General features: G+C 39.4%; 1 protein-coding gene across 2 annotated transcripts; it reads left to right on the forward strand.

Moving 5' to 3' along the window:
- Positions 1–49: 49 nt before the first annotated feature.
- On the forward strand, positions 50–11,569 carry FGFR1OP2 (FGFR1 oncogene partner 2). Of its 2 annotated transcripts, none has more exons than XM_037389937.1 (6): positions 50–243; positions 1,839–1,975; positions 3,100–3,217; positions 4,123–4,265; positions 7,925–8,038; positions 8,854–11,569. In XM_037389937.1, exons 2-6 carry the CDS (start codon positions 1,841–1,843, stop codon positions 8,989–8,991), a joined length of 648 nt encoding a protein of 215 aa, XP_037245834.1. In that variant the 5' UTR covers positions 50–243; positions 1,839–1,840; the 3' UTR covers positions 8,992–11,569. The 2 variants fall into 2 exon arrangements, with proteins under 2 accessions (XP_037245834.1, XP_037245833.1); XM_037389936.1 differs by having other exon boundaries at positions 50–236.
- The last annotated feature ends 5,823 nt before the right edge of the window (positions 11,570–17,392 follow it).

Genomic DNA, 17,392 nt, shown 5'->3' on the forward strand with positions numbered 1-17,392 from the left:
GAGGTGGTTCTCGCGAGAGCTGGGAGCGGCAGCGGGGCGTCCTCTCGCGAGAGCGGCGGGCGCTCGCCCGGTGCCGCTGGCAGGCAGCGCGGCCGCCGTCGCCTCACGCCGCCCCCCCTGTTGGCGGCAGCGCGCCTTCTTCCCTTCGCCCTGCGGCCCGCCGCCAGTTGACAGCGGGGCGGGCCGGTCGGGGCTTCACCCCCGGCACCGGGCGCTACCGGAGCTGCCGGTCATGAGTGAGTGGTGCGAGGCGGGGAAGGGGCGTCCGGAGGGGCGGGGCGGGGGTGACGGTGCCGCCGCCGGGCGCTCGGGAGCCCGATGGAGGGTTGGGGCACGCAGCAGCCCCTGCGCCGTGACGTCAGGAGGGGTGTGAGGGGGGAGCCCCCCCCTCCCCCTGTGCAGTGCTGCAGCCGGGAGGCGACCGGGGCGAGTCCCGCCGCTCGGCCCTCGCATGGCCGCTGTGTCACGGCAGGTGCCGCTGTCGCGACAGTCATGACCGGCGTGCGGCAGCGAGTCCTGACCGGCGGTGGCGGGCACGGCGGGCGCCCCCGGGCCGCTGTAGCCAGCCCAGAGCTGGCAGGGACCGCAGCGTGGTTCAGCGCTGCAAAGCTGGTGACTGTGGAGAGGGCAGACCCGAAGCATTACGCTATGGGAAAAGGTAGTCCTCAGTAAGGATGGAAAAAAAAAAAAAAGGACAGAAAGCTAGAGGGAAGGCTGTAGTTGCGAAAAAGGAAAAAGTCGTTATTCTTTTAAGGGCAGCCAAATTTGATAATGAAAGCAATTAGTAAATTGCAGGAAGTGACAGGAAATGAGTGTGTAGTAGCAGTATTGCTGTGCTGAGTTGTTGCTCTTGCTACCTGTTGACCCCGTTGGTAGGATTGCAGACTAACAAATATAATTGTAACTGGGCATACTCTTGTAGGGTAGAGTTGAGGAATCATTATGTTTAGCTATGTAGTCCCGATGCTCATACATAGGGTATTAATTTGCTTAAATCTATTATATTTGATTAAGTGGGCTTTTTACCCCCTAGATGCCCAGGTTAACTCACAGATTTAGTTCTAGTCTAGGATAAGACAGAAGTTTTGTTTTTCACAGGCAGCTAGATCAGCAACTAGAGAAAATGTTAAATTCCAAGGATTAGGGCCAGTGTCTTGCCCAAAGGAACTGTAGCCAAGATTTGGAGCTACTATGAATTACCACAATACAAATAACGATTCTCCTTTTTGAGGTACGAATCCTGCCTGCAAACAGGAGATGGCCTCTGGCCTGCTGCAGCTGCAACCGGAGTAATTTTCTTTGTCAGTTTGAGCAGTTCCTTCTCTGCTGATTTAATCCATCAAAATGTTCCAGCCCACTGTAGTCCTTGACATTCTCTCTTGTGCTCTATTTACGCTTTTCAAATATCTTGAAGTATATCTGACTGGTAGGAGGATACATTGAAGGAAAGAAAAGTATTGAAAAATGAAATAGTTAATGTAATATTCTTTTTTTTTTTTTCTCTGCTACTTGCAGAAGGACATGCACTGCTCAGTTTCTATATGTTCAACAGTCCTCCTTTTGCACTTAGTATATTGATGCTCTCATAAAGTTTACTTTCATTTTCTTGCTCTGATATATGGTCTCAACAGCAATCGAAAAGGAGGAAAAGGAAAGGCAGACTTAGGGTATTCCTACTCCTAAGAAACAACAAAATGTCTGGATGTTTCTGAGAGAAAGGTTGTATTCATCTGCTTTAGATGAAAACCAAATAATTTTATATATATAATCACATAGATAGCTGTTCTTCATACAGCAAACAGATGGTGTTGTGAAAATAATATATTTCTAATCTTTAGAAATGAGTTGCACAATTGAAAAAGCCTTAGCAGATGCAAAGGCACTGGTGGAACGGCTAAGGGAACATGACAACGCAGCAGAAGCTCTTATTGAACAGACTACAGCTCTTAATAAGCGGGTTGAAGCAATGAAACAGGTTTGTTTTCCAACTTTGTTTACTCCATTAAAAGAACAACTCGGAAACACATAACGTAAAATCATTTTTGTCTGCTACTGTACAGTGTAGAATTGGTATGTTATTTGCTTAATCCTTTAATGCTATACCAAGCATATTCATTATAGGTGTGACTATGATCTAAAAATGGGTTGTTTATATATTTAGTTTGATCCTGTGAAGAAGTTTTCTCTGTTACTCTAGCTTAAATACTGAAAACTAGCATTTATTTGAAGAACACTGGTAGAAATGGGGTTACAAGCCATTGTGTGGTGTCCTGTGTTTTGCTCTTCTGTGAAATACTACTCCATTTATTAATTTCAGCATGCACATTTAATCATACAGAGACCCTGTCATGTTAGTTTATCTTTTCGCTGTCTGCTTTTGTTTCACAGTAGACTCTTAGGCTTTTTTGTGATCGTTTCCATTCTGGTGTTAAGCTAATCAAGGCATATTGTTAAGATTGAGTGTGACTTTCACTATAGAACTTCTGGAAACACATAAAGGTGTTTGGGGATTTCGTCCTGTCATTTTAATAGAACACAGGATGTGTTAACGGACCTGTAAAATAATAAAACCCTGCATGTGCTTCATCCCTGTAAAACTAGTCATGCAGAGGCTTCATAACGTGAAACCAAGAGTATTAAATGTACCCATTTGTTGAGAGTCAGGATCCATTCATTCAGGTCCATGTGACTTGTACCCATACAACCTTGTGGTTTAAGGTATTGGAAAACCACAGTAAATATCTAGAGGTTAACACCTCATAGTTTTTCTTTACCATATGTATATCAGTTTTAAATTACTTGATGGTAAATTTGACCTGCATTAATTGAAGGTTAAATAATTCCCACTATATGCATGTAAGGTGTGAAACTTGTTTAAGAACAAAGGTGATACTATGCTTCAAAAACACAAAGGTATGTTAGCAGCACCTTCAGAAGTGGTTTTGTTTGTTTGATACTATTTAAAAACAAGTATTATCTTGCTTGTTACAGCGTTTGACAGTAGTATTGGTCCTTTGTGACTTGCTGAGTAGTGCTTGCCTTTGGTTACTCAAATATGTTGTGGTTGTGTTGGGTTTTTTTTCTTTTTTTAATAACTAGTACCAAGAAGAAATTCAAGAGCTCAATGAAGTAGCAAGACATCGCCCTCGATCTACATTAGTGATGGGTATCCAACAAGAAAACAGACAGATTAGGGAATTGCAACAGGAAAATAAAGGTAAAGCATGAATATTCTTTCCTTTCAAAGTTCCAGCCTGCACCACTGGAATCAGTGAGACTTCTACCATTGATACATTCCCCAAAAATTGTTCGCAAGAAATTTTTTCTTCTACTCTCAGTTTGTCTATTTAACTGATGATAATGCAGTCTAATAAAAAGCCCTAACATCCAACCACTGGGACTATCGTTAACAAAAAGAGAGTTGTGGAAAATTACTTTTTCAGTCCTTAAATAATGTTCAGCACAAGTGAGGAGATAAACAGAACTTACTTCTAAGTAGATACCTATATTGCAGAATTGTGGTTTCCCACTGCTAAAAGTAATTAATTCAGGAGCAGCCAGGACAAGCTGTAGTGTAAGTGTGGTAGTATAATTCCTTCTGGAATTCTGTAGACTAGGAATATACTGTTCCTCCTGGAATACCTTAAGTATTCTAACAGTTATATTGAGTGAATGATTCAGTGGCCTCTATTTGTATGAATCTTACTCAGGAGTTATTTGTCCTTTCACTTTGTATATTTTGAACACGAGCATTTTTTTAACTCTTATTTTACACACAGCTGCAGATTATACCAGATCTGTAAACTTCATTCTAGCTTTTGTAGAGTGTTGCTTATACTGGCTAGCATAAAGCTCCTCGCTACGCTCAGGAAGGCTTATGTCAGCTAAAGAGTCTGAATATGAAGTCATATTGACAAAAGACCTCATTTCTGACTGAACAAGAATTTTCCTAGGGCAGTCATCACTGAAGACATTTGCAGAGCCTATGCAAATTTCATGGTGCAAGGAGAGGGTACACTCAACTGAAGATTTATTTCGGTTTTCTGAAGCTCAATTACTTTTGCATTTTGTTTTAGTTCTTCCCTGTTAAACTTTTAACTGAATTTAAAATTATTTTGGTAGAACTACGCACATCTCTTGAAGAACATCAGTCTGCTTTGGAACTGATAATGAGCAAGTACAGAGAACAGATGTTTAGGCTGCTTATGGCAAGCAAAAAGGATGACCCAAGTATAATAATGAAGTTAAAAGAGCAACATTCCAAGGTAATAAGTTCATTATTTTTTTTGTTAAAACTTAAGTTAATCTGTAGTGGATCGGTTCAAAGCTTACTTTGTCTCTTTTCGTATCATTGTACTAACAAGTCCTAATTTTTATAATCCAGTTCATGAAACATGAACAGGACACTTATCAGTCAAGTGAGTCTACCTTACTAGCTTCCTGATTTATTTAAGCTTCTAACAAGTAGCATTTTGTTGCTGTATCTACTTGATTTAATTTTATTTTTCTTAGATCTTTAAGGCAACTGCCCTATTATACTTCCAGATGCCCACAGATCTCAGTAATACTCAGACATTTAGACTGGCTTTAACTTATGCCTGTGATTTCAGCAAATAATTAGTAAACTTGTGCCTACTGGGGAGAGTAGGAGGAGTAAGCTTTTTGAATTTAATATTCAGAATTTTCCCCCTAAATACTGTAAATTTTTTAAAAATACTGTAAAAGCCCTTTTGAATATTGAATAACGCTTATTCATACATTTCTCCCCTTTCCTGCTTCAACCCTTGGTTCTTATTTCATTACTGATAAGGATTGCAAAGTAGAATCCAGGGCAGCCTGAGATCCTTGAAGGGTGGTGAAAGTTGCTGGTATTAGGTGTGCTTCATCCTATGGCTTTTGAACACTAATAAAACACAGTACCATTGAGCAACATTTTTGTGAATTGTCATGAGTGAGGTATATATGAGTATTCAGAAGCTTCATAAAAGATTAATGTATGCTTTCATAGTGCTAATGTATAGTTTAGCCTTTTTAATGTATTTTCAGGAAAATTCATTATTCTAGGCCACTAACAGATCTAAAAAGAAGTTTTCTAATGAAGTATTATATTACATTTTAAATTAAATGTAATGAGAGCAGTGTAACTGTATAAACAAACATTAGTTCTAAGTGTTTAATAATCTTTGACCTCAACAAACTAAGTCTGCAAAGCAGTTGGGTTTTGCATACTGGGAAAACAAAGTTTAAGAATTTGATGCTTTCTTATCTGCTTACAAAATCACACATATGCAATTACTGCCATTGAAATCAATGGGACTACTTAGTTCAGTATAAAAAAAAATCTAGTGGATTAGAACTATCTATTTAACATAAACTCCTAAAAAATGACCAGTATATATCCTTTTCAAAAGAAGTTACCTTAGCATATAGTGTAACATATCTGACAGCCTCAGGAATACCAAGACAAGAGGGTTAAATATCCAGAAATGGGCTTTAAAATTTCATTTGCAAACACTTCCATGGATTAAAAGCTTCAGGTGGAGGCGGGGGGGGAAAAAGCGCATCTCAAACAGTATCATTTAAACGGGAGATTTAGGCTTCAACGTTTTGGTTAAATCTGGTCCCACAAGAATGCCTGATGAAAACAATTTATAACCTTTAACCTAACACTTAGATTTCTGGAATTTCATTATTTATTCTGATCAGCCTTCAGATTCAGTAAGATTGAACAATCTTGAAGCATTTTTTAAATACTTCTCTCTTGTTAACTAAAAAAATCCATCATACCCAAGGAGTTAATCTTGCTTTACCAATAACTGCTGTTTTCTCAAGTGCCAGCTATTAACTTCAGTGCCTGTTTACAAAAGATGACTACAAAATCATTGATTTCTGCAGATTCAACAAGCACCTCCTTTAAACAGGAAAAACAATTTCTTTCAGCAGTGTTGTATGCAAGAGAAAAGTATGTGTAGGTAGTAATTACCCTGATCTTAACTGTGCTATTTGAATTTGCTCAGCTGAAACAAGGCCTAATAACACATGTGGCTTTCATTTTTTTCCCCTTTGGAGGAAAAAAACCAACAATGTGTGGCAAACAAAAAGCAGAGAGAGATACAAAGAGTGTTTGTAGATGTGTGATATCTTTGTAAAGAAACACTTTCATTTTGCACTCTTTGGTATGACAGCATCCAAGTTTCACACATTTGCCTTCCAGAGTAGATCTCTGATCTAAGATTAGTGACCTTGGAACAGGCTCTAAATCATATTGATCAAGAGGCCATGTAAGCCGGCAGAGTAGGAAGTAGGAAGGACAGCAATGTATCTAAAAATGACCGACTTTCCCAGGCCTTCTCAAGGGTACATCCTTGCCAGCTTATTCTTTTACCACTGATCACAGCTTCCTTTCAAGCTAAATTTAGGGTTTTGTTGAAAAAAAATGTTTCACGTAATCACCTTCACTGGAAGCTGACAAGAACATAAAGATTTACAGAAGTTCTACCCCCGCTGCCACTGTAACTGGGCATTCAATGAGTAAGCAGCTAAACTATTGCTTTAGCAATTGGAATGGCAGAGTAGGAAGGAGGGAGAGGGCTGATGTTCATGTTTTGGTCAGATAAAGCTTACAATTCCAAGTGAGGCAGTTCTTTATGGTAATTTAACCATTTCTGGTAGCGGAAAGGCAAGCTGATCATCTGCTAGATGTATGGACCTCCAGTCAAACTCATAATTTAAAGGTAGGATTTAACTTTAGTCTATACTGTTCTTCATTTCAGTCCTATTGTTCTGCTTTTCTTGATGTGGGTAACTATTGTGAATTTTGCCCAAAGGTCAGGTCAGCCATGACTAGGTCAGCATGATAGTAGAGTTGGAATAAAAAACAAGTTGAGGAAAAGACAATGGAAAATAAAAGCTTCTGAAAATACCATTAAATATTTGGCTTAACTGAACTGCAGTGAATACTGAAGAGGCATATGCTCTTTATCTGGATCTGCAGTGGGAAAGTAGTAGTGACCCTTTAAGTGCTTACTTAAGCACTTAAGGTCTGGGTAAGAGGGTGCTTCTTTGCAAACAGTGATTATCTAAAAGCTGGCTTCCTTGCCAAGGCTGCTAGGCCTAAGTTAAGGCCTCCTATCATCCCACTCCTGATGGTGGAACAGGACAAGGACAAACCAAACTGCTGCTCTTCTTGTTTTTCCTCCTTGAATCTTTCAGTGAGATGTGATAATTATTTGTAATAGGAAAGCACCCTATTAGCATTAATGAACAGACATAAAGAGATCAGTTAGGACACAAAAGGTTTTCTTACAATTCAGCAAGGACAAGGACCTCTGAAGTCCAGATCCCAGATAAGCTGGAATTGGATTCAAGCAAGAGCAAATGACAGATCTGAGTTTCCTAATACGTAACGTAGTAAAGATTACTACTTCACCTGGTCTTTTAACGGATAAATGCCGACCTGTGGGCTGGTATTGGCTGTACCAGACTGGAGATCAGGCTCCAAACAAAGAGAAAGAATGCTGCATACCCTGCTGTTCTTAAATGAATTTAGTCTTTCTGCATATCTAAAATTACATACATCGGTTCCTGCAACACAGGAAGGCCTTCTCGGAGCAATCACGCAACTAACTTGTAGCCCGTTGGAAGGTGTTAAGCAACAGAAGACACAGTCTTTTAAGCATATATAAAATTCTAAGAAAAGGGATCAGTCAGTGGTTAACCAGACTTATTTAAATAAACAGGACTACAGTGGTTGCTCAAGCTGTAAAGTTATAGAGAGCTCATTTTCAAGAATTTGGGTCTGTGTTTACATTGATTATTTAGGGGCACAGCAGTTAAAATGCACGCTTAAGACTTCACTTATTTTTAATAATGCAGAAAATACATTACTAAAGCTGTCGTTGTTTGTTTGATTTTTATGTCTTAGGAGCTGCAAGTGCATGTGGACCAAATTACAGAAATGGCAGCAGTAATGAGAAAAGCTATTGAAATTGATGAAAAGCATGGCTGCAAAGAGCAGGAACGTATCATTCAGCTTGAGGTAGGTATGAAATCAAAACAGCGATGGCACAAACAGCAAGGGAGCAAATGTTACCACAGTAATTCCTGTTGAGTTACTGTATCAGTCAGTCACACTACTGTTTTGTTAGGCTTTTTTTGTTGGAGAACTGCAAGTACTGTTTTCTGCACTATAGCTTACTCTCAGGTCTTGCGTAGTTGATACTTCATCACCAGAACTGGTGATTTTTATTTATGAGCGGTCTTAAGGTTTCTCTTTTTTTGAAGTCTCTGTGAGCATAGCAAAAAGCTTAGAAATAATACAAATTCATCCTAATAAGATGCTAGGATGCACATAATATCCACTCCTGTGGCTTTTAAATACTATTTTTTCAAAATAATAGTTGTGCCCCTTTGAGGAGGGATTCTTAATTGCTTAATATTAGACAATCAACTCTATTGCTCTTTAAGTGCTAGCAAAGCAGTTCTTTAGGGGACAGGGTACATGGAAAGAATGGGAGATTATTTTTCTTTTTAAAGTCAACATTTGACCTTAATGACCCTTTTCTTACCCATCTATGTGGTTTGAGCTGGTTTTTTTTTCCATCAAATCATTTATGTTGGAAAGGACCTTTGAGATCAAGTCCAACCGTTTTTATGCTTAATGCCCATTCAAGAGAGCAAGAGGGTCAGAAACGTAATGTTCTTCAATTCAGAAGATAACATAGCACTACCTGACTGCAAATCAGTATTTTAATCCTTACACATACATTTGGAGTAGAGGGGAGGTTATTAACATAGTTATCTTGACTTCTTTCTGGAGTTCTATTAAATGCCTTTTTCTTTCCCTGGTTATAGCAAGAAAACAAAGGCTTGAGAGAAATTCTTCAAATAACTAGAGAATCATTTCTGAACCTTAAGAAGGAAGATGCGTCAGAGAGCACATCTCTGTCAGGATTAGTGACAAGCAGCGATTTGAGCCTGAGGAAAAGCTAAAGACTCTGGAAGTCAACAAGCTTCAATTGCACACTTTACAAATGGAGTATCAGGGGTCACTTGTCAAGCACTTGTTACTGAATAGGGCACCAGCAAGCTAATGCATCTTAAGCTCCAGTTTAGCAGCTTTTATACTGTGTAAAATTGAATTAAAATTGGTATTCTACAAAAACCTTAGTGACAGATTAATTGCCATAGATCTAACTTCAGTAGGAAATGGATTAATGCACTTAAACTGAATTGGGAATTCTTTTTATATGAAATTATTTTACAGATAATAGACAAGGATTTCACATAATTTATAGAAAAAATATTGCTTATACAAAGTTTCAGTGCACCTATTACATAATAAAGGTAAGATTTAAAGTCTGATCTCTGGTTAAAAAGTAGTAACTTGTGAATATGCTTTGTGCATGATCCGCATTACATTTTTTTTCTTTTAATTAGTTTTCTCATTTTGCACAAACCTGTTTAATAGAAAGGGTACATAGTTCAGCATAAACCATAAGGATTTCTATTATTTGAACAGGATACTCTGTGGCTAAATACATGGCCAATTGCTTAAACATGAGCAATGTTTTTGCAGTTGTTCAGTATTTATTTTTTTTCAGTTGAACAAGATTCTTTAGATATACCTAGTTGTATTTTCAGAACAGGAGAAGAGCTGCTCCCACTTTGTTTTCTGGAACACAGGTAGCATAGTATAATTCTGCCTTAACTTTTACTTTTATGAGAGAAAAAACCCCACTCAGTTCTCTATAGGTCAGAGGCCACCTTAGTCCCATCTGTTTCTGCTCCTTGTCTGCCCAAACTTCCTAACTGGGGAATGCAAATTGAAAGCACTCAAGCAGTAGCAGCAGGAAGGTAGTCAGGGGAAGGAGGGAGAAGCTCCATAGCCAAGTTGGCAGCCTGCAATCAATATTCTTGATTTTTGTTAAGTACTAAATATTCATCAGGAAGGATTTTAAGTAAGTTTCAGGCATATATTATGTTTGCAGTAGAAAATATTTCAGTATGCTATACTGACAAATAGACTGCTCACTTGTAATCCCCAAATACTTGCAAATGTGAAAAGGAATTGGCTTTTCTAGATCAAAGTACTGTTTATATCATATGCAGATATGATGGAAGTGCTACACAAGACATGCTTGTAGTAAAGAGGTACCAAAATAACATTTGGCTTTTGTTTATCAGACTATCGCTTTTTGATCAAGGCAGCAAGAACATTCTGGTATTGATATGCATCACTGCTTTTTGTCCAGCACCTTAACATATTCTTTACTTGGGAAAGCATGCTTGAAAGAAGCAGAGTGAATGCTTTCAACCACAGAAAACTGTGGATCTACAAATGCCACCCACAGTAGAATATTTTAACTCTTCAATAACTCACCTAGCAAAACGAGTTTAACTCCTATTTCTGAAATGAACTATTAACAAATTTGATTTTCAGTTACAACAATACAAAAAGAATTCAGCACCAAGCACTTCCAAGTGTGTCAGTTTTAAATCCAACTTCCTTTGACTCAGTACAGCTTCCCTGGGCTCAAGGTAAAGACGCTGCACAGTTAAGGATGAATTTTCAGTGCCCAGTAAACTAATGGATAAAGGGCTTAATGTTTTTATTCTGTTGCTGTCAGTTGCTGCTCCCCTTCCTGTAGTACTTTTAAGAGAAAAAAGTGGTAGGAAAGGAGTGCTTTGCAGAGACAAATTATTAGTTTTCAATTAACTAATACATATGCTAGTAAATACAGTTGAAAGGACAGACAAATCAAACTCTCCAAATTTTCACAACACTTTTTATAAATTTAGAAAGTACTACTCTTTCCAGAGCATCTTATCTTATTTCCAGGCTTGAGAATATATTGAGGACATTCACATGCATGGAGGAAAAGTTCAAACCACTTCCAAACTTGCTAAACACCTGGAAGGAATTTTTGGGGGAACATTTTAGCTCAAGCACAAAAGAGTTTTCTGTTATTATTATACCGGTAAAACCTTACTAATGCTTCTATAATTTAGATTTTGCATTTCTACTGTAGCTTATGAGCTGGTGACTTATCAGAAGCAACATAAATTTTTAATCGAGTGTTCTGTTGTACAGATTTATGAGAAATTTTGGGTGCAATTAAGTTATTCTTATTTGAAGTGTCTTTTCAGCCATTGACTGGTATCAGAGGCATTTATATCTATTTAATGCTGAATGCAGTTTCATGGCTGACTTTCTGGTTTGTCTTTCAAATAGTCTCCAGAGTTGTATAGCAGAGAAGGGTTGTTAGTCTGTGGCAGTTCCTTAAGGTTGCTCTATTATGAAATAATGCTTGATTAGTGTTTATTTTTGTAAATTATAAAATGTGACTTAATTTATGTACTCCTAGTCTTCACATTTGATAAGTCTCCCCTTTCATTCCCCTGACCTGATCACTTTAGGATTTTGAAGAACCTTCACCGTGTGTGGAGTGACTATTTTTCATTGCATACCTGTTATTTTTGTAATGCAGATGGCTTGAAAAGAATTTATGGCTAGAGTTGTGTACTGTACAGTAAACTTATTTTATCAATAAAGTTGACTGAAAATGTGGATTTCTTCAGGATTAAAGTAAGGTACTGACTCTGAAGCACACCTTGTGGTAACATATAAGGGAAACCCACCATATTTTACTATTTACTGAGCTTATTTTTATACTCTAAAGCAGACAGGCCAATTTCTAGTGCTTTTATTCATGTTGTAATATAGCAAAAGAAAAATCTCTGTAAAGTCTTCATTTTCTCTTGAGAACTAAGAATCTTCTCTACATAGTAAATAGGTCTAGTGGCTCACTTGAAAGATAAGTAACTGCCTACTACAAACAAAAAACAGTCCACAGGGCTTTGATTTTTGGATCAAAACATATGTTGGTACAGATAGGATAGGAGAGTTTGGGGGTTTTCTTGAAGATTTAAAAAAAGGTCACTTGGTTCAAGCTCTAAGTCAGGGTTCCTTTGTCTGTGATGGTAAAAGAGAGTGTCAGTGGATTGCATTCATAAACTGACAATGTAATGTTTTCTCCACTTCCCCATGGTTTCTCAGAAGAGAAACTTGTTTTTGGTATAGATTCTGGGTATAAATGTTAAGCCATGTCATAAATACATATAGCAGCTTTTCAGCTGACATAAAACCAAAAGGCAGCTTGAAACTGAATCGGTCTGTTTTGTACAACTAAAAGCTTTAAATAGGTTTGGCTTTTTAACACACACATTGAATTAGAAGATTATGTTACAATAGAGAACTAGTGGTGCCATGCTCATGCAGTACTACAATTACTAGCATCCCTTTGTAGATACCCAAAATAAGATTCACATGGGCTTAGGAAGTTGTATGTTTTAGTTTGTAAACATGAAACTTTAAAAGCACTTTTGCTGACTAAAAGAAGAATTTCTAAAGCACCTACTTGAGTGTAGAACAAGCACATTCTTTCTAGAGATACTGATGTCCAAGTACCAAGTACACAATGACAGTTACTTCCATTGGCTAACGTAACACTGTAGTGCTAGTCACAGTGTAATGGGTTCTGTACAGTGACAGCAGGAAGATGAGGCAGGAAAGCAAAAGAAATCCTAAGTTGGAAGCGAAGGAATGTGGTGGAAGAGTACGTTACAGCATCAGACAGCTTCTTTACAGCATCATGTTGAAAAAGCTGGTTGGTAACACGTTCTGGAAGTAGCATTGAGCTGCTGCCAGACCAAAAAAAAAAAAAAAAAAAAAAAAATGAAAAAGCAGGAGGGTGCAGTGGAAGCACTGTTCAGCTGTAGGTGTCCAAGATCTGCCAGCTGTCTGCACAGCTGTCACAGAAGGAGTTGTCTCAGGGATTCCATTAAAATCTGTGTGCAAACGTACCGTCTCATTACTGGCCAAGAAAAATAACACTCTCTCACACGTATCCGCAAACCAGCACCAGTGAACAAATGCCTGTTCTTGTTTAAAGAGCAGGAAAGTAGATTCTGTGTAGTGTCAGAGGACCTCTCGCTAGACTTGCCCTTCCGGAGCACCAGGGCATGCTGGGAAAACACCACTGGCAGCACACAGCTGTGTGATACTACAGGCACACACCTGGTAGACATGTAGGTCACATTCAGCCTCACCTTTGGCCCATCCTACTTTTCATTTGCCATGCAGCTGAATTTCATACTACTGATGCCAGTAAAGAAGACTAATTTAAACAAAACTGTATCTTCCACATATTAAAGTGTGCTGCAAAACAAAACATTCTGTTTCAGTGACTGAAAAGGCACCGATGTTGCTGCTGCCCACAACCACCTCCCTTTCCCAGACATGTTCTGATGCAGCAGCCTGCCTGCTGGGAGACAGTGTGGCCACACCTGTGTGTCAGAGGACATTATTTCCCAAGTTCAGAAAAAAATCACCTGACTTTTAACTGCTCAACACTGAGGAAAACATTTCATAATTCCAGTCCTGGAAGAATACGTGCTGGCAACACTCCTTGTACACAAGTTAGAGAACAGTAGCACAAGGGAAACAAACAACTCCACCAGCAGTCCCTTTCCATTTCCCTAAGGTGAAGTTTTACCTTTAAAGAATAACAGAATGCATAATTTCCCTACAATGTTCTTGCTACCAAAGACACCTGAAGAAATACATTCGAGGATGGCTATTTCAGCAGTGAAAAGCATTGGATACGTTTTTGAAAAATGCAGTTGTTGGGAAGTTCAAACAATACAACACACTAATGGGTGCAGGGCAATCAGTGCCTTTGGTTTTCCCAGTACCACACTCGGGAATGTAGTAAACAATTTTTTAAATGAATCATCATATGCAACTCATTAAATTACTGGCTAGGCAAACAGCAGCTGCCGCCTACAATACATTCTGTGCTTTTTTGCTTCCTGCATATGGCTCCCGCTCCCTCCCCCCCAGCCAGAGCATTCAGGATAAATAAAAATTAATCCAGCTCAGTTTGAGCACATTAGATAATCTGTTGTTGCACCTGAAGGTATTAAGGATAATATGAAAAAATTGCAATGGGTGTTCTCTGACAAGGCGGACTTGTGAAAACCCAGTTCTGAAGCAGGCAGCTGTGTTGTACACAAGCATTTTTTCCTGCCACTCCCTCTCACCTCCAAAATGAGCTATTTTATTGCTCTGTTTTGAAGTTGTCTTCCTGCAGCATTCATGAAAGTATAAAGCCTTGCATACTCAAACAGGAGGCAGCTGTCTGCCTATAGCTACCTGCTAGCAGACAAGTCTAATATCAATAAAAAGAAGTTATAAGCAACAAGCATCTACTGGAACAAACAAAAATATTATTGGAGCTATTGTTTCTAAAGAAAATTGAAACACCAAAGCCTACTAATCAAAGACATGGGAGTGGACAACCTAACCAGATGAATATGGACAAAATTCAAATAAATAGGCAGGGTATATCAATGCATCTCAGCCACTGAGTTGGAACACATTAGGTCAGTGCTTACAATACTTCTCTTCTGTAGGATATTTACTTACCAGAAGTTCAACACTTGCTATTCAGACTATTCACTGGCTAAACCAACCAGAAACCAAAGTCATAGTAAAGCCTACCACAAGTAACCACTGCAAAGTTCAAGTGCAAACTGACAGCACACCGCTGCTAGTTCCGCAGGAAGAGAGATGAAAAGCTCAAAGGCTTAGTGAAAAACGCACATTTTAAGGTGGGGCATATTGATTTCTCAGGAAGGGCTTCCTGTTTTTTTGGAAACGTTTTCAGATAAATGACAGCTCTAGGCAAGGACTAAATGAAAGCTAAAGAGCCTCGCTGGGGTGTGAAGTGTCAGTGGAAAACTCACAAAAGGCAGGCTTTGGGAAGGCCTTTTTTGCACATGTTCCAGGTTGGAATAAAAACAGATATGAGGGGACCAAAGAAAACCTTTAAGTCTCACATTTCTTTTGCTCTTGCAAAGAAAAGCAAAGATAGGTAAGTGTAACTCAGCACCAGTTAAGGAAACAGGAAGATGTCACAGATGAGCAATAGCTGCATGCTGAAGGATTATTTTGGAGGTCTTAACCCAGTCTGCTGCCTAGATACTACAAGTCAGAACGTACATCTCACACTTCAGGGTTAGGAGCAGGAGCACGTTAACCTAGTCCCCTAGAAGATAAAGTTAAAAAATACATTAGGACCTGCTTAAGGAGATCAGATAGAGAAAAAGAATGATTTCTTCGTGAGAGCTCACCGAAAGCTTGAGAGCTGATAAGCTTGCCCAAGAGCAGCAGAACATGGCTCAGCTCAAGAGCAGCAGCGAGGAACAAATCTCATCAGACATGGAGACCCCAGAGCAGAAAGGGTCCCATTCTTCCTTCTGCAACACACAGCACTCAAACAGGCAAACTGTAAAATACTTTCTCTCCTGCCCAAACTCAGTGCCACCAAAGGTCACCACAGTTGGCTGAGCTTCATGACAAGGCCCTGTTAGGAGTATCAGCAGTTCTACCACTACAACCTGCCTTTTAGCCAAGTTCAGTCCTTAGCCTCCAATTAAAAATAAAATTGCCCCCCCTGAAGTTATTACATGGCACAAGCATCAGTAACAGGATTTTGGTCCTCAAGCTGTTTTAAACTAAACATTGCTCTTACCCTGTTTTGCTATCCAGTTGCTTGGGACTGTTGCATAGTTTTGGCAATGACAAAGTGCCTCAGACAGAAAAACAAAATAGCCTGAAAGCGAGCCACCAGACAAGTCAGGGCACATTAAAGTCTCTCTGACAGCAGCATCAAAAAGATGTCAGCCTTTCACAGGACCATTTTTGTTTCAGACTGGCACCCCCCAAAGTTTGCATTCTGCTCAGATTTCCCAAAGCCAGGTTTGCAGCCACAAATAGCAATGGTGTTAAGACATCTTCTCAGAAACCTCGATCACAGGTTTTACACAATACCCAGCAGCTGGGTCCCCATAACTGTTTTGAGTGCTTTATAACCTGATTCATTTCTACCAACTAGTTGAGAAGACCCAACAACTAATACCTTTTCTGCTTACTAAGCACTAGCAACATGGACTATTAGATTGGGAGGAATGGTACAGTGTAGATCTTCCAGTAAGGAAAGCCTTGTGCCTAGGATACATAAGTGCAGATGTGACAAAGGAACACTTATCTTGTGGGCCCCTTCTATAATTTCCCATAACCTGTTCTCAAATCAAAATGCAATGCTTAAAACAGGAAAATCTGTCTTCCTCTCCTCCAAAGTACACCTATGGAAAACACAAATTGTTCAGAGCACATGACTGAAGATAGAAATATCTAGGGAAGCAGGTAGGCAAGCACCTCACACACATAGCGATCCATGAAGCAGTAGTCAGGCTGGATTTGTCTTTACAAAGAAAGGAAGGAGACAAAAGAATAGAGATCTGTTTCTTTGATGAAATCAGTGTTTTTAAGTCCACTTGTGCCACAGCTCGTTTAACTGCTAGGAGAAATTAGCATGGGTGTGAAAGTGAGGGGAAAAAGAAGAGTTTCTCCTGCAGATTTGAGGCAGGACTGTAAACCCATGCAGACCTAGGAATGCTCTACAAGCAGCTAAGACAAACACCACAATGTGATCATTACAGCATTACTACAGCGAAGACTCCAGACAACTCAGTGAAAGAAGTGTACTGGGGCCACCATGGCAGGAGAATTCTCTACAGCAGCAGAAAGTAGATCACAGTCCAGAAAGCTTCAGCTTACATGAAACTTCAAAACACTTGATTTTACAGGGGAATCACTACCTAGAAGAACATAGTTTAGATTTAGATTTCCTAGGAGCATCAGATAGAATTATTTTAAGCTAGCAGAACTGCAAGGTAGTGCAGTTAACACAGCAAGGCAGTAAATGCTTCCAATGAGAGATTCTGCAATCAGAACAGGGGTCAGTACAGCAGGGTAGGATCCAATTTTCCTTTTGCATCCAACAGCCTTAGGGAGTACACAAAAAAACCCCATTGAAATTTACCCCTTCAACACCCCAGTGGCTCAGTTAATGTATTCTGATTATTGTCATTGCTACTCACTATGGCTTACAGAATATGGAAGAAAATGTCCATACCATCTCAGCAGAATTAAAGACAAAATCTTCAAGTCAGGATCTCATAAAAAAAAAGTTCAAAGCCCAGTTCTTCCACAGACTTCCTACATGATCATACTAGTTTCCAACCAAGAACTGGATGACAACCAGTGCTTTGTTCTTTAGAACCTAACCTGATCAAGCTATAAAAAAAGCGCTCCCTCTTTGGACCATGCACTTCCTCACTAGCTTCATACAGCACATACCACACTCAGCCTCTGGGTGTCACTGCAACTACAGCAAGCAAGCTAAGCTCCCCTCTACCTCATCCCTTGAGGGGCTATGAAATTTTTCTAAACGAACTATCCCTACAATACCAAAGGCAGAAGTGA

This window comes from Falco rusticolus, chromosome 5 (assembly GCF_015220075.1).
Source record: "Falco rusticolus isolate bFalRus1 chromosome 5, bFalRus1.pri, whole genome shotgun sequence".
Classification (NCBI taxonomy): domain Eukaryota; kingdom Metazoa; phylum Chordata; class Aves; order Falconiformes; family Falconidae; genus Falco; species Falco rusticolus.

Excerpts from the sequence above, each read along its gene's own strand:
- FGFR1OP2 (XM_037389936.1), top strand. Across the intron at positions 4,266-7,924 it reads TAAAAGAGCAACATTCCAAG|GAGCTGCAAGTGCATGTGGA; the intron begins GTAATAAGTTCA and ends TTTATGTCTTAG. Across the intron at positions 8,039-8,853 it reads AACGTATCATTCAGCTTGAG|CAAGAAAACAAAGGCTTGAG; the intron begins GTAGGTATGAAA and ends CCCTGGTTATAG.